Source organism: Myxocyprinus asiaticus, chromosome 9 (genome assembly GCF_019703515.2).
Source record: "Myxocyprinus asiaticus isolate MX2 ecotype Aquarium Trade chromosome 9, UBuf_Myxa_2, whole genome shotgun sequence".
NCBI lineage: Eukaryota > Metazoa > Chordata > Actinopteri > Cypriniformes > Catostomidae > Myxocyprinus > Myxocyprinus asiaticus.
The window spans coordinates 26,923,330-26,949,164 of NC_059352.1; the positions used below are offsets into that span (position 1 = coordinate 26,923,330).

At 37.8% G+C, this 25,835-nt stretch overlaps 1 protein-coding gene and 1 long non-coding RNA gene across 3 annotated transcripts in view; one reads left to right on the forward strand and one right to left on the reverse strand.

Moving 5' to 3' along the window:
• Positions 1 to 301: 301 nt before the first annotated feature.
• On the reverse strand, positions 302 to 16,814 carry LOC127446372 (uncharacterized). Of its 2 annotated transcripts, XR_007898204.1 has the most exons (5): positions 16,709 to 16,762; positions 14,627 to 14,728; positions 9,674 to 10,063; positions 9,011 to 9,194; positions 302 to 3,399 (listed from the first exon to the last, which is right to left on the reverse strand). It is a non-coding gene; the product is annotated as an uncharacterized LOC127446372 (long non-coding RNA). The 2 variants fall into 2 exon arrangements; XR_007898205.1 differs by lacking the exon at positions 14,627 to 14,728 and having other exon boundaries at positions 16,709 to 16,814.
• LOC127446351 (zinc finger and BTB domain-containing protein 11-like) overlaps positions 12,203 to 25,835 on the forward strand; it is a 42,080-nt gene continuing 28,447 nt past the window's right edge. Inside the window, exons 1-4 of the mRNA XM_051707222.1 lie at positions 12,203 to 12,739; positions 13,263 to 13,489; positions 21,360 to 21,591; positions 24,226 to 25,262. Of these exons, the coding sequence (XP_051563182.1) occupies positions 12,430 to 12,739; positions 13,263 to 13,489; positions 21,360 to 21,591; positions 24,226 to 25,262 (1,806 nt within the window). The 5' untranslated portion in view covers positions 12,203 to 12,429. The remainder of the gene's footprint in view (positions 12,740 to 13,262; positions 13,490 to 21,359; positions 21,592 to 24,225; positions 25,263 to 25,835) is intronic.

Genomic DNA, 25,835 nt, shown 5'->3' on the forward strand with positions numbered 1-25,835 from the left:
AAAAATGAAAGGGCAGGTTTAAAAAAAATGGACACATTTATGTCACAATATTTCCTACGTTTTGTTAATTCATGACTAAAGTTATGTGGACTACTTTTATGACACTTTTGAGTGCTTTATTAAGCTTAAAAGTTTTTTATGTCTTTTTATGTTCTGCATATAAAGAAAGTCATACAGGTTTGGAACAACATAAGGGTGAGTAAAGTATGACAGAATATTCCTTTTTGGGTGAACTATTTCTATAAGTACCTGTGTGTGTGTTAACCTCAACAGCTAGCTGAACACAGGTTTATCGTGCCTCTCTACTCTCACTGTTGTTCAGCAAGCCAAAAAAAGAACATCTAAATGGCTGAATAGAAAACAGGACCTTTTCCAGGTTCCTACTGTTGTATAGGTCAGTGTAAATACCTCTATCTCCTTCTTTCTGCAACAGTATATCTCCTCTTACAACTCTGAGGGGCTAGGTTACCTATTAAAAATACTACACCCCTAACCACTTCAATGTGTGAACACTTAAACCAACAATGGAGACTTCTGAAGTGTAAGTGGCTTCCACCCCGAAGCTTTGACAATAATCTCTAATGATAATGTTTCACTCAAAATAACAAATATAGCATTATTGGAATACACTAGGCCCTGGGAATCAACATTTCGAAACATAATTGTGACCTATTCAGTAACCTCTGTGGTTAATAGTGGGAGCAAGCTGTACGTCTGAGTCAGTTGTGTCAATGGTTATTGAGCAGATTTCAATTCCCACATTAATGATAATAACCCAGGACAGGAAACCTGATTCTGCTGACCTTATAAACGCCACGCCTCCTTATTCCCTCCTCTTTCCTCCTTTCTGTCATGTCTCCTTCCTCTGCTCACCTCCTTACTCCATTGTTCTTTGTGTCCAGTCACAAGACAAGTCAGTGGTACAGGAAAGGTGAAAGCCAGAATCCTGTCTAATAATGTTTAATTTTCAAGCTGTCGTCACGTTTTCATTTCATTTCACACAACAAAACAAGGGTACATGCTGAGTACATAAGAATACAGCCACACAGACAGTGACCTCTATTTCAAGGTCAAACTGAAATGGACACAAAAAGTCAATCAATGTTGTGGCATGTTCCCCTTTCCTCTTGTCTTTTCTCCATAATCTTTCCTCCTTTCTGTTCTTACTCCATTTTTAAATTATTTGAAATGTTAAGGTACATTTTAAATCATGTTTTAAATCCATCTAGGTTTTTTTTTTTTTTTGTCACTTTTTGAGCTTGACAGACTGGAGTCACTATTACTGTAACTTAAATTATGGCAAATAATCCCTGTGAAGACTTTTTTTTAAATTACATTTGTGTTCCACGGAAGAAGAAAAAAACATCCAGGTTGGGTGCAACATTAGGGTGAGTAAATAATCATTGCATTGTATGGAGCTACAGTGCCAAAATATTCTTCTTAAAATCTTCGTTTGTGTTCTGCAGAAGAAAGAAAATCATACACATCTGGGATGGCATGGGTGAGTAAATGATGAGAGAATTTTCATTTTTGGGTGAACTATCAAAATAAGACCTTGACAAAACTAAGGCGTTCACTGACTTTTAGAAAAAGTTTGCACTGCAAGGTACATGTGCACTCACAAGAGTAGGCAGGGCTACAGGTGAACATACCATTTCTAAGAAATCTGTACAGAATTCTTTACATCATTATCAGCAGGGATGCTTGGATACACTGGGGAAATATATAATTCTCTACGTCTCTAGGAATTACTTTCTCCTTGAATACAAAGTTACTTTCTGTGAATAGTGTACTATAATTTTATTGCAGTCTGTTAACAGGCCTTTACAGGGAACAAATGCTGAGGACAAGAATGCATAAAGTTAGTTGATTTTGGCCTCGGATAGAGCTTTGCATATCTATAGGCTGTTTCCAAATGAGTGGTTTTGAGAACATTTATTTCACCATCACAATTCCACTCTCATGGCCTGCATGGGAGTCCATGACTGGCGTGCGTAATGGAATGAGGAGGGGGGATTTCAGGGTGTTACTAATCCTATGCTTTGGCAATGGGCCCATGGAAAGACAGCATCTCCATTTTCACAGCATGGTTTTAAACTAAACTCATCCCTCTTATTCTATTGTCTGTCTATCTATCTATCTATCTATCTATCTATCTATCTATCTATCATCTGTCTGTGTCTATCTATCTATCATACACATATCTGTCTTTCTTGCTTTTCTATCTACAGCTTTTTGTATTTCGACACAAAACCAGTTAGAGAAAATTCACTTTTATCAGCCTATTGGTGTTAATGATTAGTTTTTAATTGGTGACTTGTACAAGTTAAATATCATAGACATGCTCTCTGGAGGTCTTGCTCTTGTTTCAAGGTTACTTAGAGGCTCATAAACTCCTTGTGCCTCTGGGATTTTTCCAGCAGTACAGAAATTCACCTTGTAGCATACATCGTCCTCTCCTGGACAATTTTACAGGGCACTTGTCTATGAGTGGGACATTCCTTTCTTTTCAGTGTGATACTTCTCATTTCAAACCCTCCTCAACTGACATTTTAACCCTTATTTAACTCTCTAATTAAAGGTCAGTCTGAGAGACACAGATGGAGTTGTTGACAATCACTTTAAGGAGTGGACCAGTTTCATTTGTCATTTCTGCACTGTGTGGAATGCCTGAAAGCTGGGTCTGAATTAGCAGGAATTTCTGGTGAAATTTGGGGTTGGATGTTTTGATTCAAGACTCAAATGTTGTCTGTACTTTCTCTGAAGTAGTTAAAAGAGTTAAAAAAGAGTTTGTCCTGTGTGACCTTACAGAACCCCCATATCCTCATAACAGAAAACAGACACCAAATTATCACTGTGCCTCATATTTTGCAAATGGCAAGATGTCTGAAAGTGGATTTTTTTGAATGGGTTTGTGTGTGATACTTGAATGTGCACATGCATTTTATGAAACAAACACTGTTAGTTACACCGATGTTGTTTGCATCAGTGAACATTTATGTCACAGTTTTGCACCAAATCTTATGCATTGAGAGTTAAGTCTGTCTGCATCATTCAACCTAATGGTATCTAAAAAGTTCCGAAAATAAAGCAAGCACAGACACAAATTAAAACAAACTCTAAACTACTACATACAGCATGTTTGTCTCTGAGTCCCTGTATGACATAATCGTCCATGAAGTTGTACTCCTCCACATTTTACAATGCTCTAAGACACCAGTGACTTGTCTGCCCAGTGAGAATAAATTCCTGTCTTAAAAACAGGTTCTCTTATTGTAGAGAGTGAGGGAGAGAGAGAGAGAGAGAGAGAGAGAGGGAAATACACTCAATCTCTTCCAGGTGACTTTCGATGGAAAACTACTTCTGCCCCTCAACAGCCAGACGTAATCAGCCTTGATCCTATAGGAAAGAAAAATCACAAATGAGATCTTTTTAATATTTCATTAATTTCTCCTAGACAGCAATGAGATAAAATTGAGCTCAAATGGAGACTTTTTTTGAAATTTCACTGTGGTCAGATTTGACAAATACCAAAATCTGCAATCAAAAGTCAAGAGATATCATTCTCAACTCAACTTAAACATTTCTCATTAAATTCTTCTAAACCCAAACAAGGCTATGCTATCTTCCCATATCTCATAGCACTATACACTTACTGTATGTCAACATTTGACTGATTTATCTCTATTTTGATTTCTTCAAGGAATTTCAAAAGATACATCTGAGATGAAGTTGATACTGAAATTAATACAATCCACTTCAGTCTTGCGAGCTATGAAAGAGCAACTTCTGAGCAATAACATTTTCCAAAGATTATGTTCCTGTCGGTTTTCCTTTACTTCCATTTCTTTATGTGTTTGTCCTTCATCAAGACATATTTCATTATTACAGTGAAACTGTAGCTCCCTAAATAACTCCTGAACAATGGCGATTCTAGCTTGTATGGTGCCCTCGGCGACGTGGGCCCTTTTTGGTAAGCCATCTGCAGTAGCTTAATTATGCTAGCTGGGAGGACAGCTAACAGAGCATTGCAGTAGTCAGGTCTTAAAATGACAAGTACTTGGACCATAAGCTTTGCATCACATTTGGACAAGAAGGGGCTGAATTTCCAGAAAATCAAAAAGTGCAAATATGACCAGGCGACTGACGGGATTTAAGCAGTGAAGTTTAGCTTGTCATCAAGCACCACTCTCAGGTTCCTGGCTGGAATTTTCACAAGAAGTACTGTCTTGGCAAGGTTGACCTTAAGATGGCATTTCTTCATCCAGGAATATGCTCATACCTGGCAAGCGCTCTGTGCCTCCCCCAGCAAGATGCTGCCCCGGACAGCTGCCCATGTTACCCATGCCTAAATCCACCACTGCTCCTGAAAAATACATGAACCTGGTATCTTCCTCACCTTCCTATTTCTAAAGTCATTCATTAATCACTGTCTGTGTATTATGTTTGTCACTAATTTGCATTTATTGCAGCTCTTTTTTGGCATCTTGCCACCTCTTTTTTAACTAATGCTGTGCTGCTATGTTAAGACTGAGGAAATCTGATGAAACCAGTTCATTCCAATGAAAGGAAGTGCTAGGTACATACAGGTGCATCTCAATAAATTAGAATGTCGTGGAAAAGTTCATTTATTTCAGTAATTCAACTCAAATTGTGAAACTCGTGTATTAAATAAATTCAATGCACACAGACTGAAGTAGTTTAAGTCTTTGGTTCTTTTAATTGTGATGATTTTGGCTCACATTTAACAAAAACCCACCAATTCACTATCTCAAAAAATTAGAATACATCATAAGACCAATAAAAAAAACATTTTTAGTGAATTGTTGGCCTTCTGGAAAGTATGTTCATTTACTGTATATGTACTCAATACTTGGTAGGGGCTCCTTTTGCTTTAATTACTGCCTCAATTCGGCGTGGCATGGAGGTGATCAGTTTGTGGCACTGCTGAGGTGGTATGGAAGCCCAGGTTTCTTTGACAGTGGCCTTCAGCTCATCTGCATTTTTTGGTCTCTTGTTTCTCATTTTCCTCTTGACAATACCCCATAGATTCTCTATGGGGTTCAGGTCTGGTGAGTTTGCTGGCCAGTCAAGCACACCAACACCATGGTCATTTAACCAACTTTTGGTGCTTTTGGCAGTGTGGGCAGGTGCCAAATCCTGCTGGAAAATGAAATCAGCATCTTTAAAAAGCTGGTCAGCAGAAGGAAGCATGAAGTGCTCCAAAATTTCTTGGTAAACGGGTGCAGTGACTTTGGTTTTCAAAAAACACAATGGACCAACACCAGCAGATGACACTGCACCCCAAATCATCACAGACTGTGGAAACTTAACACTGGACTTCAAGCAACTTGGGCTATGAGCTTCTCCACCCTTCCTCCAGACTCTAGGACCTTGGTTTCCAAATGAAATACAAAACTTGCTCTCATCTGAAAAGAGGACTTTGGAACACTGGGCAACAGTCCAGTTCTTCTTCTCCTTAGCCCAGGTAAGATGCCTCTGACGTTGTCTGTGGTTCAGGAGTGGCTTAACAAGAGGAATACAACAACTGTAGTGTCTGTGTGTGGTGGCTCTTGATGCCTTGACCCCAGCCTCAGTCCATTCCTTGTGAAGTTCACCCAAATTCTTGAATCGATTTTGCTTGACAATCATAAGGTTGAGGTTCTCTTGGTTGGTTGTGCATCTTTTTCTTCCACATTTTTTCCTTCCACTCAACTTTCTGTTAACATGCTTGGATACAGCACTCTGTGAACAGCCAGCTTCTTTGGCAATGAATGTTTGAGGCTTACCCTCCTTGTGAAGGGTGTCAATGATTGTCTTCTGGACAACTGTCAGATCAGCAGTCTTCCCCATGATTGTGTAGCCTAGTGAACCAAACTGAGAGACCATTTTGAAGGCTCAGGAAACCTTTGCAGGTGTTTTGAGTTGATTAGCTGATTGGTATGCCACCATATTCTAATTTTTTGAGATAGTGAATTGGTGGATTTTTGTTAAATGTGAGCCAAAATCATCACAATTAAAAACCAAACCAAAAGACTTAAACTACTTCAGTCTGTGTGCACTGAATTTATTTAATACACGAGTTTCACAATTTGAGTTGAATTACTGAAATAAATGAACTTTTCCACGACATTCTAATTTATTGAGATGCACCTGTATCTGGTATTTATTGATCTGTCTCATATGACCGTAGTACAAACAAATAAATAGTGCTGTGGTTTCCGCTAATTTAACATGGCATTTAAATGCCATTTCCCACATATGATTAGTGGAACGTGGTACATTCTGTTCTACATATCAAATAATTGTGAGAGAAAATGAGTGTTCCCCTACGTAAGTACACAAGCATTGCATGATATTAACAACAACAAGATATTAACATGATATCTATTTCATGATACAGTATCTCAGCCCACTCCTGTATTTTCTCAGCTCACCCCTGTATTCTTCTCAGCCCACTCCTGTATTCTCTGTACACACATGACTGTGTGGCACACTGATCACTGACAATGATGAAACAGCCTACAGAGAGGAGGTGCACACTCTGACACACTGGTGTCAGGAGCACAACCTCTCCCTCAACGTCAGTAAGACAAAGGAGCTTTTGGTGGACTTCAGGAGAAGAGATAGAGAACACAGTCCCATCACCATCTATGGAGCACCAGTGGAGAGAGTCAGCAGCTTCAAGTTCCTGGGTGTCCACATCACTGAGGAACTTACATGGTCCATCCACACTGAAATCGTTGTGAAGAAGGCTCATCAGCGCCTCTTCATCCTGAGACGGCTGAGGAAGTTTGGAATGAACCGCCACATCCTCACACGGTTCTACACCTGCACTGTAGAGAGCATCCTGATTGGCTGCATCTCTGCCTGGTATGGCAATAGCACCGCCCACAACCGCAAAGCACTGCAAAGGGTGGTGCGAATTGCCAGACACATCATCGGAGGTGAGCTTCCCTCCCTCCAGGACATATATACCAGGCGGTGTGTGAAAAAAGCTCGGAGGATCATCAGAGACTCCAGCCACCCGGGCCATGGGATGTTCTCACTGCTACCATCAGGCGGGCGGTATCGCAGCATCAGGACCCGCACCAGCCGACTCCATGATAGCTTCTTCCCCCAAGCAATCAGACTTTTGAACTCTTGATCTCCCATGATCAAAATACATCAGCACTGCACTTTATTACTCTTACCCTACACCGGACTGTCATAAATTATATTATTATTATATTATATTCTCTCTTAACAACACACTGGCAACTTACTATCAACCGACAGCCTGAATGTCAATACAGTGCAATACAACCTACTGTACATTTTATATATACTATATATACTTTTTTATTGTATAATGTGTATTCTATATTGTGTGTATTGTATACTGTACATTGTATGTTATTATTTGTATATTGTTTTATGTGTAATTATGTGTATATTAGATTTTAAATTGTGTTGTAAATCTGATGTTTATTGTAAATTGGTATATGTCTCATCATTGTCACGACTACTATGTTGCTCGGAACTGCACCCAAGAATTTCACACACTATTGCACTTGTGTATATAGTTGTGTGACAATAAAAGTGATTTAATTTGATTTGTAGATATAAATATGTTGTGGTCAAACCGAATTAAAGAGGCTGATTTATTTAACAAAATCAAATATATATATATGAATACACACACACACACACACACACACACTCACGCACACTATATATATATATATATATATATATATATATATATATATATATATATATATATATATATATATATATGTATGTATATATATAATTTATATATATATATATATAGTGTGCGTGAGTGTGTGTGTGTGTGTGTGTATTCACTGATCAATATATTAAACTTTTATTACAGAATATGGGGAAAAGTGTATCAGTTCAATCAAAATCCAAAATTACTCTCAATAGAACCCTCAGTTTATCTTCAGGTGTTTGAGAAAGGAAGTAAAGTACTTTCCCAGCTTAATTATCACCATTTATTGTTCATTTAGGGCCAGAGTGACAAAGAAGACTCTTTTCTTCATGGGAACACAGAGGATTTTCCACCACTCTTAAAGGGGTCATGACATGCCTTTTTTTTAATTATTTTAATTTGTTCCTTGATTTTCACTTATAATATAAGTAAAGTTTTTGCACAAAAAACAGTCATATATTTGTAAAACCTAATCATTTTCCACCCTCATTCTGAGCCTCTGTCAGAAACGCTTGGTTTTGGTTCTGCTCTCCTTTAAGACTTGACAGTATACGCCCACTGTTAGATCTGCTCTTGACTGATCTGCTCTCTCTTCTTGCCATCTCAATGCTCACCATTAATGGGTGGGCTACAAAAGTGATTACAGCAAAGGTAAAGTAGGTGTTGATGTGTTGCTGTAGAGGCAGTCAGATGCAAATGTCTACCACAGTGTGATATCACAATGTGGAGGATGTAGAGATTGAGTTGTTTGTGCAGCTTGGTTTCAACAAATGCTTTTTGCAGTGAGGAGATAGTTTTGAGTTCTGAAACTTACAGTATGTTTTCATAGTACAATGACCTTTTATTTGTCAAAAGATCAAGGAAAATTTGATTCTTCATGTCATGACCCCCTTACAAAAATCGAGAGTTCATGGTAAATTTGCCGAAAACTTACTGCAAATTCGCCACTAATCATCTTCACATGGAAATTAGAATTGTGGCTAACTTGCGTCAAATTGTCCATTGTTGCCAAAGTTTTGCTGCCAATTCACCACTACCGGTGAAGAGCTTCAAACTTCTGCCAAACATCTGCGGCGAATCACAAGCTTATTTGCATGTGAAAATGAGTGGCAAATTTGAGGCAAATTTGCGGCTAGTTTGCCAGAATTCTGGCCCTTTAAATGTTGTGAATAGTTTTTCAGTTTTTGTTCACAGATTTAATAATAGAAATATGGAAAAGCTGACATAAACAGTCATGGATCTCCTGAAACCTGAAGGTGTATTCATATGAGCCAGAGGACATTGTACATTTACCTGATACATCACAGTGTCTTCCTTGATACTTTCAGGTGCCGTCATGGCATGACAGTGCTGACACAAATGCTCACTGTCTGCTGTCCACCTTTCTCTACCTCCCCTCTCCCATGTTTGAGATGTTACTGAGAGTCCAGTCATTTATCACGTATTTCTTCTCTCTTCCTTCCGGGCTCTCTCTGTTCTGTATTATATCAATGCATAAGAAGTCTACTATAAGACCATAGCAAATATGCTGGTGTATATTTCACAAACCTGTAGTACATTACTGTCAATGACCTTTCAAGGTCCATAAAGTCAGTGTTTTCCATATTTAATAAAGGCATACTGGAGGTTGGTGGGGAAAGATTAGTATTGTCACATTTTGCAGTACCAAAACAATATTTCATACACACAACATAATGCACTATAAAAGCAAGACAAAATGTGAGAGAAAAAAACATCTTCATTTCTAGGAATCATCTTTACTTCCAGCTTCATCAGCTGAAAAACAACTTTTAGGCAACTACCACAACCCCCCCAAGATAAATAAATATTTATCTGATTCATACATTTTAATGCTGATGCTCTGTGACTCTGGTTAAAGGCTATTTCGTTCTGATAAAAGGTCACAGAAATAGGGTAGGACAGTTCAAAGAGAGACACTGAGTCATGGGACACTACCTTGTCATGAAGTGGTCTATTTTTGTCCCTCTCAAATGGTAATTTATCAGGAAGCCTTATGTATACAGCTGTCCCATGGAAAGATAAACATAAGATATTTCAGCATGATTACTGTGAAATAACTTGTGGGTGTGTTAGCATGTGTGCATATTTATTTCAGTCATTATAGAGTGTGACTCTATCAGTTCAGCAGGTCAAAAGTGTGCAAGGTACTAAATGGGGCTTCTCAATGGAAGGAATGCATCAATGATAAGAGAGGACGAATGCATTGTGAACAAACTGATGCTTCATATAAGCCATCACAGAGTAGGTGATGAGTCATTTTGGTTGACTGGCAACTCTCCACAGAGGTGTTGGCCATACAGTTATCTCTGTCAGACGGCAGCATACCTAGACAGAGAGAGGGTGGGGAATAAAAAAACACCTCACACAATGTATCAAGGGATGTATTTAGCTAGGGTAGATCAAGTACAGTTGTAACACTTTTTGCTGTACCGTGTAAATACTGACCAGAATAATCATGCCATTTTATTTCTCATGAGATTCCTTTATTGGTCTACCAACAAAATAAATGTGAAAAACCTGCATACAGTGTTCCTATTTTACACAATTAGTGTGTAAATGTTACAACATTTGTTACAACTGTCCTCATGCAGGGTACTGTTGTAACATACTGAGTTAAACATGTGAACATGCTGCTGCCGCTGCACAATTAGGCAAAACGCAAGACATCCTGCATTAGGCATGTATGAACATGCTGCTGCGCAAACAGACTTTACAAACAGTCCTCTGTGGCAGTTTTAGACCGCTGTAGCTGGGGTGGAGGTGGGTTTTCAGAGAAAAAAACTCTTGCAGCATGCTGCTGTGAAAATGGCTTGTCTGCAAAACTGAACCATAAATGTTACACCAAGAGATAGAAGCAAGATGACTGGCTACCCGATAACATGTCAAAGGACTAATCAGGCTCCACCATGCGAGACGATTGGCTTAACATGTCACATGTGAGCGAGCGGATTGACTGACAGATAATAAGTTCAAGAACATATCAGCTTGCTCCATCAGAAGTCTGGGACCCCAAACTCCCGGGAGATGTAAACACAGAGATGGTGCACAATGACAAAACCCTATCGGTTTAGCACATGATCATAGAGTGAGAACGTTTCGCATAGAGTTTCATGGCTGAACTTGGGTCATTTAAGTGAAGAATACTGAGACATTTTATACTCTTGATTGTTTTAAGATATTTCTAATGCTTGCATATGGATACATTTTAATACATCAGCTGGAACATCTCTCTTTGTTTTCCTAACCCTGAAATGAGGCATCCTGTGACATGCAAACACATGCAAACAAACAAAAATTCTCATTTACATGTTTTTGGACTAAACCTACTTAGAAAATTCATTTCAAATGCATAAAAAAAAAAAAGAAAGAAAGAAAAAGAAATCAGCTTTCTGAGTAAATAAAAGCTATCAAAACTCCAGAAGGAGCATAATTTGCAACCATGCCACGGTGTAGGTGTAACACAGTGTTCCATCTGCTCCCCGCTGACCATCTTGCATGTTTGCCTGGTTTTCTCAGTGACCTACATCCTAGCGTGTCCAAAAATATGTTAATTTAAAGTAGACAAATCTATAATTACATCAAGCAAAACTTACTTTCATGGTGAGACAGGTATAATGATCTATTTGCAAGGGGAGTAAGAAAATGCTCAATTTACCCTCCAAAACAGATAGTCTAATAATTTTGAAGCAATGTGGACTACATCCTTCATATTTCCCACAAAGAGAGAAGATGCTTATGTGAATGTGCACACTGATAATGACAGCAACCCTACTCCTTAATTAGATTAATGCAACTTTCTGAAAGATGGCCAACTATTACACAGGCCAACATTTATCCATATCAGCTATTTACACTTCACTTATTTTAAATCAAGAATACCTAAAGGAAATAACACTTGGGCTAAGCAATTAATTAATGTTTAATTAATGATGTGGTGGTGTCATATGAAATTTAAGTTTATAAGAGTAATAGGCAGCTATTTAATAATAGCTATAGGCAGTTATACTCTAGTACTATTACTATGGAGGGATGTAGACATCCATTCATTCATCTTTTTATTTTATATAATTACATTCCTTGTTTATTTTTATTTTTTTAATTTTTTTTAAGTACTGCAACATTTATTAAATAATTGGATATTTCATGACATCAGCCTGTTTAATTATATATTCACTACATTATTTATTCTGTTCATATAAGACTGACAGCTACATTTAAATCAATATTTATAACACTTTTGTTTATTAATAGCCTTATTCTATATTATGCATCCAATTTTTCTCCTACACTTAGAAAATCAGTTTATATGCTTATGAGTACAGTGAAACATGTCTAAAACATCGTACATGAACCTTGATAGGTTTAGTGAATTTGTCTTGTTGGTAAACAGCGCTCTCTGCTGTAAGCGCATGTATACTTTGAACTGCTCGTCGTAGTTTCCGCAATTTCAAACGCAACATCCGGTTGTGCAGCAGCCATTTTGTCTGTTCGTGCAAGTCCACCCCGCACGGTCAAGAACTGACGTTCCCCCTTGGAAAACATTTAAGAAATATCACACTTGATACTTTTATGTGTCCTCTATGGAAGTGGAAACGGGCTGAAAAAATACTTTATTGAATTCTACCTTCGTGAATACTTTTTTTTGGCTCGTGTGTCTTGCTTTTGTTAAGTGAGCGTCATTAATCGGGGTAATGTCGAGCGAGGAGAGTTATTTAGCCATCCAGCGCTATTTGACCGATGAACGTGAGCCTTACGCACCGGGAACGCACGGCAACACAAAGAGAAAGATCCGCAAAGCAGCCGCATGTTATATAGTGCGCAATGGGATTCTTTATTATCAGAGGCGGCAGAAAGGCCTGAATGAATTCACGGAGTTGGAAGTAGTGCTGCAGGCCGAGCGGCGGAAGGAACTGATCACGGAGGCGCACATCACGTCCGGAGGGGAACATCTCAACCAGCAGCACACATGGGAGATCATCTCTCAGAAATACTGGTGGAGAGGTACATTAATCAGAACCCTAATGACCAATGAGGTTTTCTGACTGTGTTTAAAGCCTGTGATGCTCTTGTCATGGAAGTTGTGACAGCTGGTTTCCTGACAGTATGTCACTGGCTGCTGCTTGCAATCACAGCATGTGACAAATTGTGACAGGCAACACCGGTTTCACTAAATAATAAATCTTATGATAAAGTTGACTCAGCCAGTGTCATTTATGGAGATGTGTTATATGGGTAAATTTGTGCATAGCCGTTTAAACAGATAAGAAAGGGGATGGATGGATAGAGAGATGTGTGCCATAATCAGAATTATTTTAATGGCCAGGTTAGATTTCTATTTAGCCAGAATTTACTTGTTACCTTGTATTACAAAATGGGCATTAAATAAGTACCAGCAGTCCTTAAATATTTAAATGCAAATGATAGATATATAAATAGAATTATTCATCCAATATAGGAAATTGCAGAATAGATGTTTATTGATATTTGCCTATGATGATATGTAAAGCTATTCTTATACTCTCAGGTGTGCTAAAGCAGGTGAAGGATTGCATCAAGGAGTGCAGTCATTGCCAAAGCAAGCAGGAGAGGGGCAGAGGCAATTCTGAGAATACCACGAAACAAGCAGCTGCCCGACAAGCGAGACGAAAGATCTCTGTCGACGATGATGATGATGATGATGATGATGATGAGGCAAATGATGATTTGGAAGGGGAACTGTCCAGTGGAGGGGATAAACACGAACTGGTATTTGTAAGTACAGTATCTCCTTGCTTGTATCACTGAATAACAGTTTGGCCCTTGAAAATCTCCAGGTATATTCCCTATTAGGGTTGGGCGTTATGCAAGAAATATATTCACGATATTTTTATTTTAAAAAATTGCAATATCCGATTACATTGTCAATCCCCCTATCCACACTGCCAAGGGATTGGTGAATAATTTTGCACAGATTTCATTTTGGATAATTTTAAATTCATATTGAATTTCAAACGAAACAAAAAAGCAGTTAAAATAAGAAAGTGGTCAAAATTTTTTATATAACCACCTCCCAAAATTCAAACATTTACAGTTTCCAACTTCCTCCACTGGCCCCATTTGCCATCAAGCAAGTATCCGTCTACGACAACAGGTGAATTTGTAGTAGTAATACAAATTAAGATCTAAAGACAATTATAAATGCTAACATAATAGTTATAATAATAATTGAAATATAAATAACCATTACCTCTGGAAAGTTTAACACAACCCACATAATTTCTTCTTTCATTAAACGGCTACATCAGTTGTTTACTTAACGAAGTCTGTGCTTAAACAAATAGAAAACACCAGTTTTCCTATTAGGTGTAAGCCTAATAAATTGTGTTGCCCAATTAATGCTGCCTGATAATTTCCACTGTGTTCTTATCAAATTTTTGTTTGTATTGGATTTCGTTAATGCAGTTAATGTTGCCTAAAAAAAGGGAAATCTAACTAAATTTTTAGCTTTAACCCTTTGGAGTAAACAGAGGCGGTGACACGATCACTTGGATTTTTTTCTAATAACAACAGCAATGACTTAAAACACTCTATCATTGATGATCATACAGATAAGAGGAAGACATCATTTAAAACTGTAAAGGGTCTACCTTTATTTGTGTCCACTCACAATAAAAACAAAACGTTGTGCTTTGGTAAAATACAGAAAAAAACAGGATGCACTTTCTGCTGTTTAAATCTCTGTTTACCTTTGCTTAGAGCATGTCACAAAAATGAACTGAAACTCAGCGTATAATTGTCGCACAGACATTAATAATATGTCTATAGAAACCTTGAAATGTCTACTTGTAAATGAACCAATTCAAATTTAAAACAAATATTCTCTGATTATGTAATGCGTATGAAACTCACAAGAGGTAAAGTTTTCTGTCTCAGCTCATTAGCACTGGTCCAGGCACGCCCATTCGCGGAGCCCGCTATTCTTACGGTAATGATCTGATGCCCCCATCAATGCTGTAAAAATGCCATCAAATTTCATCAGATTCATCATTTTACTATCGCTTTTGAATGATGGCACACTACACACACAGTGAAGCTCTACAGATGATCCTGAACAGTGAGAAAGAATTCAAATTTTTATCAGAAGAAGATCGAGACTCTGATGAGAAATGCTTGCATTGTAAATATTGACTTGATCCAGCAGAGGATATAATTTCTGATAAGTCATTTATTCATCTATTCCATGTTTACATACTGTGTGATAATAGGGTGCAAAGGCTCTCCCAAAACACTAAATAGCATCATTTTTATTCCATACTATATATTTTTCCAATCACAATGGAGGTTTATTTGTTTATAGAATACTTGAGAGGTAATAAAATGTCAAATATGATCGAAATGAACAAGAAATGGTGCACCCTTTTCTAAAGTTTTATTTTGAACAAGCATTACATTTATTTGTTACTCTAAATGCATCTTGCTGTCTCAAACGTATTTGCAATATTTGACAAATTATGCCATATAACTATTTCCCTAATATTTACACTATTTCACAAAAAAAAATATTGTGAACTATGTTTAGGGGGTGGGCCATTATCACCTTAGCTGTGAAATACATCAGTATACATGACCAGTGACATGCCATGCATACAGCCTTTCTGAAACTATAGGTAATTTTCAAAAGTTAAATCAATTTATTGGTTAATGTGAATGAATGGACAGCAATGTTTTCACAAAATGTTGTAGCAAAGACTGGTCTACAAAATTCAGCACTCAAAGGTCTTTTGAAAAAATTTTTAGGATGTGTTTTGGCCCTATTTCAGCGTCCTTAAATTTTTTTTTTCTAACCAAATGTAAGCTTTATTTTCTCAAAAATCTAAACGTACATACATGTTGCTCAAAAATACTTGCATACATGTTGCTCATACATTGCTTTTGCATTTAATATGGTGTAAGTAACTGAAATAAGCAAAAATGTCAGGGTATTTCAAAACATCTCCAGGATCCAAAAAAATCGCCTCAGACACCAGAGGGTTAAGGTGAACTTTTTTTTGTATGATTTATTCACTTTTATCTTTGGTTCTTAAACTGCACTCTCGCTAAGCAAATCGTAAGGTTCTTTAATGGGGCCTACGCACACTATGATTTTATTTCAGAAGAAAAATTGAGTTTAATTACATTGCCTGCAAATTAAAAACTTTTCTCTATGGAGTGGGTGATGAATACAAGTTGATGTCACAAAGAGCATTTTCATAAAGAGCGCAATGTTTCATCACTTATTATTTTCACTTTAATGACATTTCCTAATCATGTATTTTCCCCACAGGCTGTATTTCCTTATTAATTAAATTTCTAATATATGTGCTGTTTTATCTAGTTGCTAAGCTATATTGTATTTGTAACAAGCCATGTCTGAGTATAGAGAGAAGGTTATAACTGGAAAATGTTTCATGCTAATTAGAGAACATGTTGGAACTAAAAGAGGACACAACCGACCTCTTTAATCTGTAATGCTTTTAATATTTGGATTAGTATATAATAACATAAGTCCATTATAACTGTTGGCATACTATGTAATATATTTGGTGAAATCCCTGCTCCAAGATTTTGTAATTTCACGTTATTGTTGATCATCGTCTGTCAATGACTGTCGCAATCGGCATCGGGATATTTCAGATATCGTCGATATCCAGTTACATCGTCCTATCGCCCAGCCCTGTGTACTTGCTTAGCTCTTGGCACTGGTGCCAGAAAGAGTTTTGAAGTTGGGGGGCCAAAAACTAGGCTTGTTGTTAAGTCATCACAGCAACATTCCGCAATCAGTATAGCCAATTTGTACCAGTTATTTATCTACATAAATATTAGTCAAAAACTGTCTCCTTACACATTTCGAATGTTGATGTAATCTAACTAAAGATATTCAAATCTGCTTCCGTGCCAGCACAGAGAGAGACTGGCTATGCACTTGTTATTACATTAACAGTTCACACATACCTTTGATGAGGCAGCTGTCTTCGGTTTCAGATATTACTGGAACACTGTATTGGCTCAACTGCGTGTTCTTGTATATGGGTTCCTCTTTTTTATGCGTCTGTTAAATGTTTGACAGTCTTTTATCGTTTGTGTCTGCATTCAACAACTTTACGCAAGCACAATATGTGCTACGTTTTATACCGTTTTTAAAGCAGCATATTGCATCCAAAACTGTGTGACTTGAAGAGGTAAAGGTTAAAGTTACATCCTCATCCCCAATAATAGGACACAAAGCAATATTTGTTCATTATCCTACTTTGTCTAATGCTGCTGACTTTATGACTGATGTTTGATATCAATCTTGTCTTAATGTGAATTAAGACAAATTTCCCTCTTGAAAGAAGAAAAATACAAAACCCACATAGGTTTTAAAACAGATAACCTTGATAACATTGTGCAAACAGTTTAGCATGATAACATTGTGCAAACTGTATATGGTCATTGTATGACTATCACATAAGTCATAACTATCATGCAAGGTATAACTGCTTACATAAACATCTGGACTTGTGTATAATGGAACATTCCTTATTGTTCTAAATGCATATACAAACAACACAGAATGGCACTGACAGCTAGCCAGCACACCCTCATCCGCTTTCATTCATTTCTGGTGTTTTTTTGTTTTTGTTTTCATTCATGGTGCGGGGCTTTTTTCTTTCGTGGTCCGGGGCTTTTGTAGATCAGTGGTTAGATGGAACGATCACTCGTCTGTATATTTTCACATTTTTTAGTGCAAAGGGCAACATGGCACGTTTATGTATTTAAAGGAATATCGGATGCTAAAACTACATCAAATTAAAGTCATGTATAGGTACCAGGAATGAATAACGTCTGTTCTTGTTTATGCTTAAGGACTTGCTAGTGGCTGTTGTCATTGCATAATAAATTAGGTACGTCTGTGCAGGTTTTGGGGACTGTGTGGGGATCGTATTCATTAACATTTAAAAGTTATTGGGGTTTATAGTTATGTTTTAAGTTCTGTTTAATGTTAATTATGTTGTTTTATGTTATGACGTGGGTTTATTTTTTTAGTTACCCTGGGTGAGATTAGTGCTCCTTTGAGTTAGGTGTGCTACTGTTTGATTCAACTGAAGCCTGACCTATTGATTTAGCAAGTCACCAGTTTGATCATTGTGTCAAGATCAGGTAAGCAGTGCCGCAAAGCGGCTAGTCATTTCTATATAGTCAATTCCCATGCTATACTATTTTTTAATATTTTCAAAAGTACCGGTACTTCGGTACCAAGTCAATATTAAAATAAAAAATTTAACGATACTAGTGTTTCTGCAGTACCGGTAATACCGAGCACCGACTCAGTCCGGTACCAGCACGCAGTATGACTGACACACGACTGCTTTAAAATGCTCATTTTGATCATGTGCTATGTTATTCCTTACACTGAAATGGACAATTAATAAAATTAAAACCATGTCTTAGTGTGATTTATTAAACCGCTAAAGGCTGCAATCTTAGTGTGGATGAGCTGCGTACTTTAAATCCGACCGCTCATCCACTGGAAACTCCACAGACATTGAGAATCATTCACGACACGTTGTACCAGATGACAGAGCAGAGCACTAATCCACTGTGAACCATGCAGCACATGTAAACTATATATTTATATAATTAAATCACAGCATTTGCACTTTAATCTCAACTCTGCTTTATATATATATATATATATATATATATATATATATATATATATATATATATATATATATATATAGCATTTAAAACAACAGAGTTGATCAAAGTGCTTCACCGTAATAAAGTTTAAAACATAACATTTAAAAATTACCACATACACAAAATTACCAGTAATCTAAAACACAAAATGTAAACTCTCCAAAACTGCGTCCTATATTTCATTTGTCAGACTCATAGGCCAGTGTAAAGAGATGATATTTCAGACATGACTTAAAAGACTGTGCCGCAAACTGTTTATCCGGAAAGTGAAGATTCAGGCAAAAAATATAAGCTAGAGTATATATATATATATATATATATATATATATATATATATATATATATATATATTATATAGTATATATATATATATATATATATATATATATATATATTATATAGTATATATGGGGTCACATTTTTCTACCAATTTGGACTGCCCAATTCCCAATGTGCCTTTTAAGTCCTCGTGGTCGTGTAATGATTCGCCTCAGTCCGGGTGGCAGAGGATGAATCCCAGTTGCCTCCGCGTCTGAGACCGTCAACCCACGTGTCTTATCACGTGGCTTGTTGAGCGCGTTGCCACGGAGACATAGCGCGTGTGGAGGCTTCATGCCATCCACCGCGGCAACCATGTTCAACTCGCCATGCACCCCACCGAGAACGAACCACATTATAGCGACCACGAGGAGGTTACCCCATGTGACTCTACCCTCCCTAGCAACCAGGCCAATTTGGTTGCTTAGGAGACCTGGCTGGAGTCACTCAGCACGCCCTGGGATTCGAACTAGTGAACTCCAGGGTATTTTACCACTGAGCTACCCAGGCCCCCCAACTTTGTATATTTAATATTAGTAAACTATAGTTTTGGCAAGTCATTTAGGTCAACTACTTTGTGCATGACACAAGTAATTTTTCCAACAGTTGTTTACAGACAGCTTTTTTCACTTTTAATTGACTATATCACAATTCCAGTGGGTCAGAAGTTTACATACACTAAATTAACTGTGCCTTTAAGCAGCTTGGAAAATTCCAGAAAATGATGTCAAGCCTTTAGATAATTAGACAATTAGCTTCTGATAGGATTTGTACTGAATTGGAGGTGTACCTGTGGATATATTTTAAGGCCTACCTTTAAACTCAGTGCCTCTTTGCTTGACATCATGGGAAAATGAAAAGAAATCAGCTAAGACCTCAGAAAAAAAATTGTGGACCTTCACAAGTCTGGTTCATCCTTGGGAGCAATTTCCAAATGCCTGAAGGTACCACGTTCATCTTTACAAACAATAGTACGCAAGTATAAATACCATGAGTCCATGCAGCCATCATACCACTCAGGAAGGAGACACATTCTGTCTACTAGAGATGAATGTAGTTTGGTGTGAAAAGTGCAAATCAATCCCAGAACAACAGCAAAGTACCTTGTGAAGATGCTGGAGGAAACAGGTAGACAAGTATCTATAGCCACAGTAAAATGAGTCCTATATTGACAACCTGAAAGGCTGCTCAGCAAAGAAGAAGCCACTGCTCCAAAAACCACCATAAAAAGCCAGACCACAGTTTGCAAGTGCACATGGGGACAAAGATCTTACTTTTTGGAGAAATGTCATTTCTCTCTGATAAACAGTCAGGCGTTTGGAAATTGCCCCCAAGGATGAAACAGACTTGTGGAGGTCCACCATTTTGTTTCTGAGGTCTTGGTTGATTTCTTTTGATTTTCCCATGATGACAAGCAAAGAGGCACTGAGTTTGAAGGTAGGCCTTAAAATACATCCTCAGGTACACCTCCAATGGACTCCAGTTAGCCAATTAGTCTATCAGAAGCTAATTGCCTAAAGGCTTGACATAATTTTCTGGAATTTTCCAAGCTGCTTAAAGGCACAGTTAACTTAGTGTATGTAAGTTGGAATTGTGATATAGTCAATTAAAAGTGAAACAATCTGTAAACAATTGTTGGAAAAATTACTCATGTCATGCACATAGTAGATGTTCTAAACGACTTGCCAAAACTATAGTTTGCTAATATGAAATCTGTGGGGTAGTTAAAAAAATAGTTTTAATGACTTCAACCTAAGTGTATGTAAACTTCTGACTTCAACTGTATATATCAGTGAGCTAGAGCCCTGAAATTGAAGAAATTGTGACAGAAATACATTACAACTGTATAGTAAAATGTAATATTCACTGTAATAATAATAGTAATAACTAAGCAATATATCACAAGCAACACTGCTGTTGAATAAAAGTTTGGCAAAAAAATAAATAATGCAATGACATGTTGAAAAGATCTATTTTTACTTGTTAAAAGTTTTAAGAATTAATTGATTAGACACCATTTTGATGATGAAATTAAATTAAACTGTAAAACATGGAGTTCTGGAAAATAGTAATAATAATAATAATAACTAAAAGGAAAACATGATTTGGTAAAGAATAAAACAGATTTCAGGGCGCTACTTAAAAACCCTTAAGCAATGCATCCTTGATTGAGAAACACTTGAAGGAGACATGCATTTCTTTTAATTTATTATTTACATTGAAATGTAACTTTTTAAATAGGGTAAAAGGGTTTGTTCAATAGCACATTGTCATATTAGCATATTTATGCTGTGGTACCGCAATTGGTATCAAGAACCGTGAAATTCCACTGGTATCGGTACAGACTACTGAAATTTTGGTACCGTGATAGCACTACTACTTTTAATGCGTGCGCCACAAGCGGGCATATTTTCATGTCAACCGAAGTTCAGTTGAGGTGTGGGCTAAAAGTGGGGTCCCCCAGTTCTGGTGCCCCTGGCACTTGGTATTGATAAGATTGGGATAAAGGAACATACAGGAACACAGAAGCCCTGTTTAGGACACCACAACAAGAAAGAGAGCTGAAATATAGTTACTGTTTCTCTTTCATGCTGGGTTATAGGTGGACAGTAAAGGAATTGTCAAGCAGTTTTTACCAAAGCACGGACAGACCATGCTGGACAAGCTAAATCAGCAGCGACTCAATAACGAGTTCTGCGATATCACCCTGCTCATTGAGGGCGAGGAGCATCGTGCACATAAAGCTGTCCTGGCCTCCTGCAGTGAATACTTCTATGAGCTCTTTGTGGAGAAGGGTGCTGTGGCCAGTCATGAAGCTGTGGTTGATCTCTCTGGTAAGAAGAATGCAAGAGCTGTTTGAATAAAATGATAATGATGAAGGATAAAATGGTTTATATATTCAGTATATACAGTGTAAATGTATACAATTTTATATATATATACTGTAAGAGACCACGGCAAAATGATCAGTTTCTCTGGATTTACTGTTTACATCCTTCACAAAGACGAATCTGCCCGATTCCAGCCTTGCTGAAGCACCCCCAGATCATCACCGATCCACCATCTGGTCGTCTAATGGTTAATGCCCTAAATTACAATATTTTTATTTGGAATTTGGGAGAAATGTTGTCAGTACTTTATAGAATAAAACAAAAATATTCATTTTACTCAAACACATACCTATAAAAAGTAAATCCAGAGAAACTGATAATTTTGCAGTGGTCTCTTAACTTTTTTCCAGAGCTGTATATACATACACACATATACATTTTTATATATATATATATATATATATATATATATATATGTATGTACACTGGCGGCCAAAAGTTTGGAATAATGTACAGATTTTTTTCTTATGGAAAGAAATTAGTACTTTTATTCACCAAAGTGGCATTCAACTGATCACAATGTATAGTTAGGACATTATTAACATGAAAAAATACTATTACAATTTGAAAAAATGTTTAACTTCTTAAACTACTTCAAAGAGTTATCATCAAAAAATCATCCACGTGCAGCAATAACAGCTTTGCAGATTCTTGGCATTCTAGCTGTCAGTTTGTCCAGATACTCGGGTGACATTTCACTCCACGCTTCCTATAGCACTTGCCATAGATGTGGCTGTCTTGTTGGGCACTTCTCATGCACCTTACAGTCTAGCTGATCCCACAAAAGGTCAATGGGGTTAAGATCCATAACACTCTTTTCCAATTATCTGTTGGCAATGTCTGTTTTTCTTTGCCCACTCTAACCTTTTCTTTTTGTTTTTCTGTTTCAAAAGTGGCTTTTTCTTTGCAATTCTTCCCATAAGGCCTGCACCCCTGAGTCTTCTCTTTACTGTTGTACATGAAACTGGTGTTGAGCGGGTAGAATTCAATGAAGCTGTCAGCTGAGGACACGTGAGGCACCTATTTCTCAAACTAGAGACTCTGTTGTACTTATCCTCTTGTTTAGTTGTATATCTGGGCCTTCCACATCTCTTTCTGTCCTTGTTAGAGCCAGTTGTCCTTTGTCTTTGAAGACTGTAGTGTACACCTTTGTATGAAATCTTCAGTTTTTTGGCAGTTTCAAGCATTGTATAACCTTCATTCCTCAAAACAATGATTGACTGATGAGTTTCTAGAGAAAGCGGTTTCTTTTTTGCCATTTTTGACCTAATATTGACCTTAAATCATGCCAATCTATTGCATACTGTGGCAACTCAAAAACAAACACAAAGACCATGTTAAGCTTCATTTAATGAACCAAATAGCTTTCAACTGTGTTTGATATAATGGCAAGTGATTTTGTAGTACTAAATTAGCAATTTAGCATGATTACTCAAGGATAAGGTGTTGGAGTGATGGCTGCTGGAAATGTGGCCTGTCTAGATTTGATCAAAAATGACTTCTTTCAAATAGTAATGGTGCTGTTTTTTACATCAGTAATGTCCTGACTATACTTTGTGATCAGTTGAATGCCATTTTGGTGAATTAAAGTACCAATTTCCTTCCGAAACAGTAAAATCTGTCCATTATTCCAAACTCTTGGCCTTCTGTGTTGTGTGTTGTGTGTTGTGTGTTGTGTGTTGTGTGTGTGTGTGTGTGTGTGTGTGTGTGTGTGTGTGTGTGTGTGTGTGTGTGTGTGTGTGTGTGTGTGTGTGTGTGTGTGGATGTATATGTATATGTATATACACTGGCGGCCAAAAGTTTGGAATAATGTACAGATTTTGCTGTTTCGGAAGATTTTAAAAAGAATCACTAACTGAAATATGATTTCTGTACAAATTTTTACTTTTACTAAACCTTTGTAAGGGTAGCACAAAACATTTTAAAAGAAGAAAGGGCTAATAAAGGTAATTTGCTTTTTGGTAACAGAATTATTTATTTTGCTTTTCTTATCTTTATGGACCTTATTGTGTTTTGAATGGTGCAAAATGATAGATTTTGCAGAAAGTGTTATACAGTTTACTATAAACAGTTGTTATACTGCATTTTGCTCAGGAGAAATTCAGTTCAAAATTGGGATTATTCAAAATAACATTTATCGTATCGTGATACTTATTGTATTGTGACATTGTTGGTAATACCCAGCCCTACTTGGTTTATGGATTTTGAAAAAAAACCTTGAACAAGCCAACATAACTTGATGGAACTGTTTTCTATCATCAGTTTTCACTACTAAATATACTGTAAATATATATATTATAAGCAAGATTTCCTTCACACATCCATCCTCTTAGATGAAAACTTTGCTTGTTGCAAATGTAATGCTTTAATGCCTTGGCATCTGAAACAAGCCTGTGATACCTAAAAATATTTTCCAGTTGTGCAACTCACTATATTTTGAAACAGAACACAATTTCTGTGAGTACATTGATATTTGAATTTGTGTAATTGTGTAATTTAAGCTTATTATATATTACCTTACCACTTTATATGTTTGAATCATTAAGATGTTAGTGTTTGTGTGTTTGTCCTTGTTAGGCTTCAGCAAAGCCAGTTTTCTGCCGTTGCTGGATTTTGCATACACCTCCAATCTGACCTTCAACTTTTGTGGGATGGCGGAGGTGGCCACACTGGCACGGCACCTATTGATGGCTGAAGTGCTTCAGATCTGTGAGTCTGTTCACAAGAAAGTGGAGGCGCAAAAGCTTATGGTATACCAGAGAGGAGAAGCCCACACTGTGGTGGCCAATCAGGCGCCTCAGCCCCATCAGCCAATCACGTCCACTAATTCGGAAACATACGTGGTAAGTTTGCAGAGTGATGGCCAGGCTTTTACCCACACTGGGCCACCTGAGGCAGGACAGTCTCTGGCTGTAATCACAAGTGAAGATGGGACAGCCGAATCGCTGGCATTGCTCGCTGGTGCAACCATAGATGGAGAGACAATGACTGTGGTTACTCACAGTGGACAGGCTGGCTCTGCTGAGTCTCTTGCTATGGTGGCCCACAGTGGCCAGGCAGAGGCAGATGAGACCATGACTTTGGTCACTCACTCTGGGCAGGCAGGCTCAGGAGAGTCCCTAGCTGTAGTTCAGGCCTGTTGGTCTGTGGAGGAACCACAGGTTGGTTACACTCCTATTGTAGAGAGCATGCAACCAGGAGCCTTTCTCATTAGTGTGGATCCTGGTGAAGCAGACTCTTCTGAGGTAGTGCATTTAGCCGCAGCAGCGTCAACTGCTGTTCAGGCTGAGCCTCAGGCTGCAGAGCCCACACATCAACCTGAGTCAGTTGCACCACCACAGCCAGCCCCTGCACCACTCAAACGGAGGCCAGGAAGACCACCTAAAGTGAAACAACATGAACCTCTTCTGCCCCCTCCAGAGGTGGAACCTGTGGAAATAGAGGGGGAAGAGGATGGATCTGCTGCATATGAAGAGAAAAAAGAGGAGCTGGAAAGCATTGATCCCAACAGGAGGTACCTGAGAAAACGATCTATGAAGGAAGGAGGGTATATTCGTCTTCACATGGGACTTGAGACTGAGGAGGAAGAGAACAGCACCTCACCCCCTATGAAGGTATGTACTCCCATTCACTTGATGATGGTTCCCCTGTAAAAGATTGTTCACCCAAAAATGAAAATCCTGTCATCATTTACTCACCCTCATGTTGTTCCAAAACCATATGACTTTTTTTCCTTCTTTGGAAATAATTTACAGAAATATCCCATTTGCTGAATTTAATGTAATGGCAGTATATTAGCCCCTTTCCCACATGCAGTCCCAGTACTTCCCCCTTGAACTGTCTAGATGAGAACTATTAAGAGGAACGGCACACTCAAAGACTTTTCTCTATATATAACACTACATGAAAGGTAATATTTGAAAAACCATAATAGGTGCTCTTTAAGAAAATGGTTTATTCCAGGGTTTTTGCAGAAAGCGGCATTCTGAAACATCATGTAAACGAGAACGCTGATTTCCTTACGCCGTTTAAAGGTGCAGTATGTAAGATTCAGAAACCCTTGTTATTAATGACACCTGTGGCCGTTAAGTGAACTGCAGCCAGCTACCTATTGCTCGTGCACGTTCACACACTCAATAGGGACGCGAGCGAGTGAGCATCGGCCAAAACAATGACGTAACGTACAA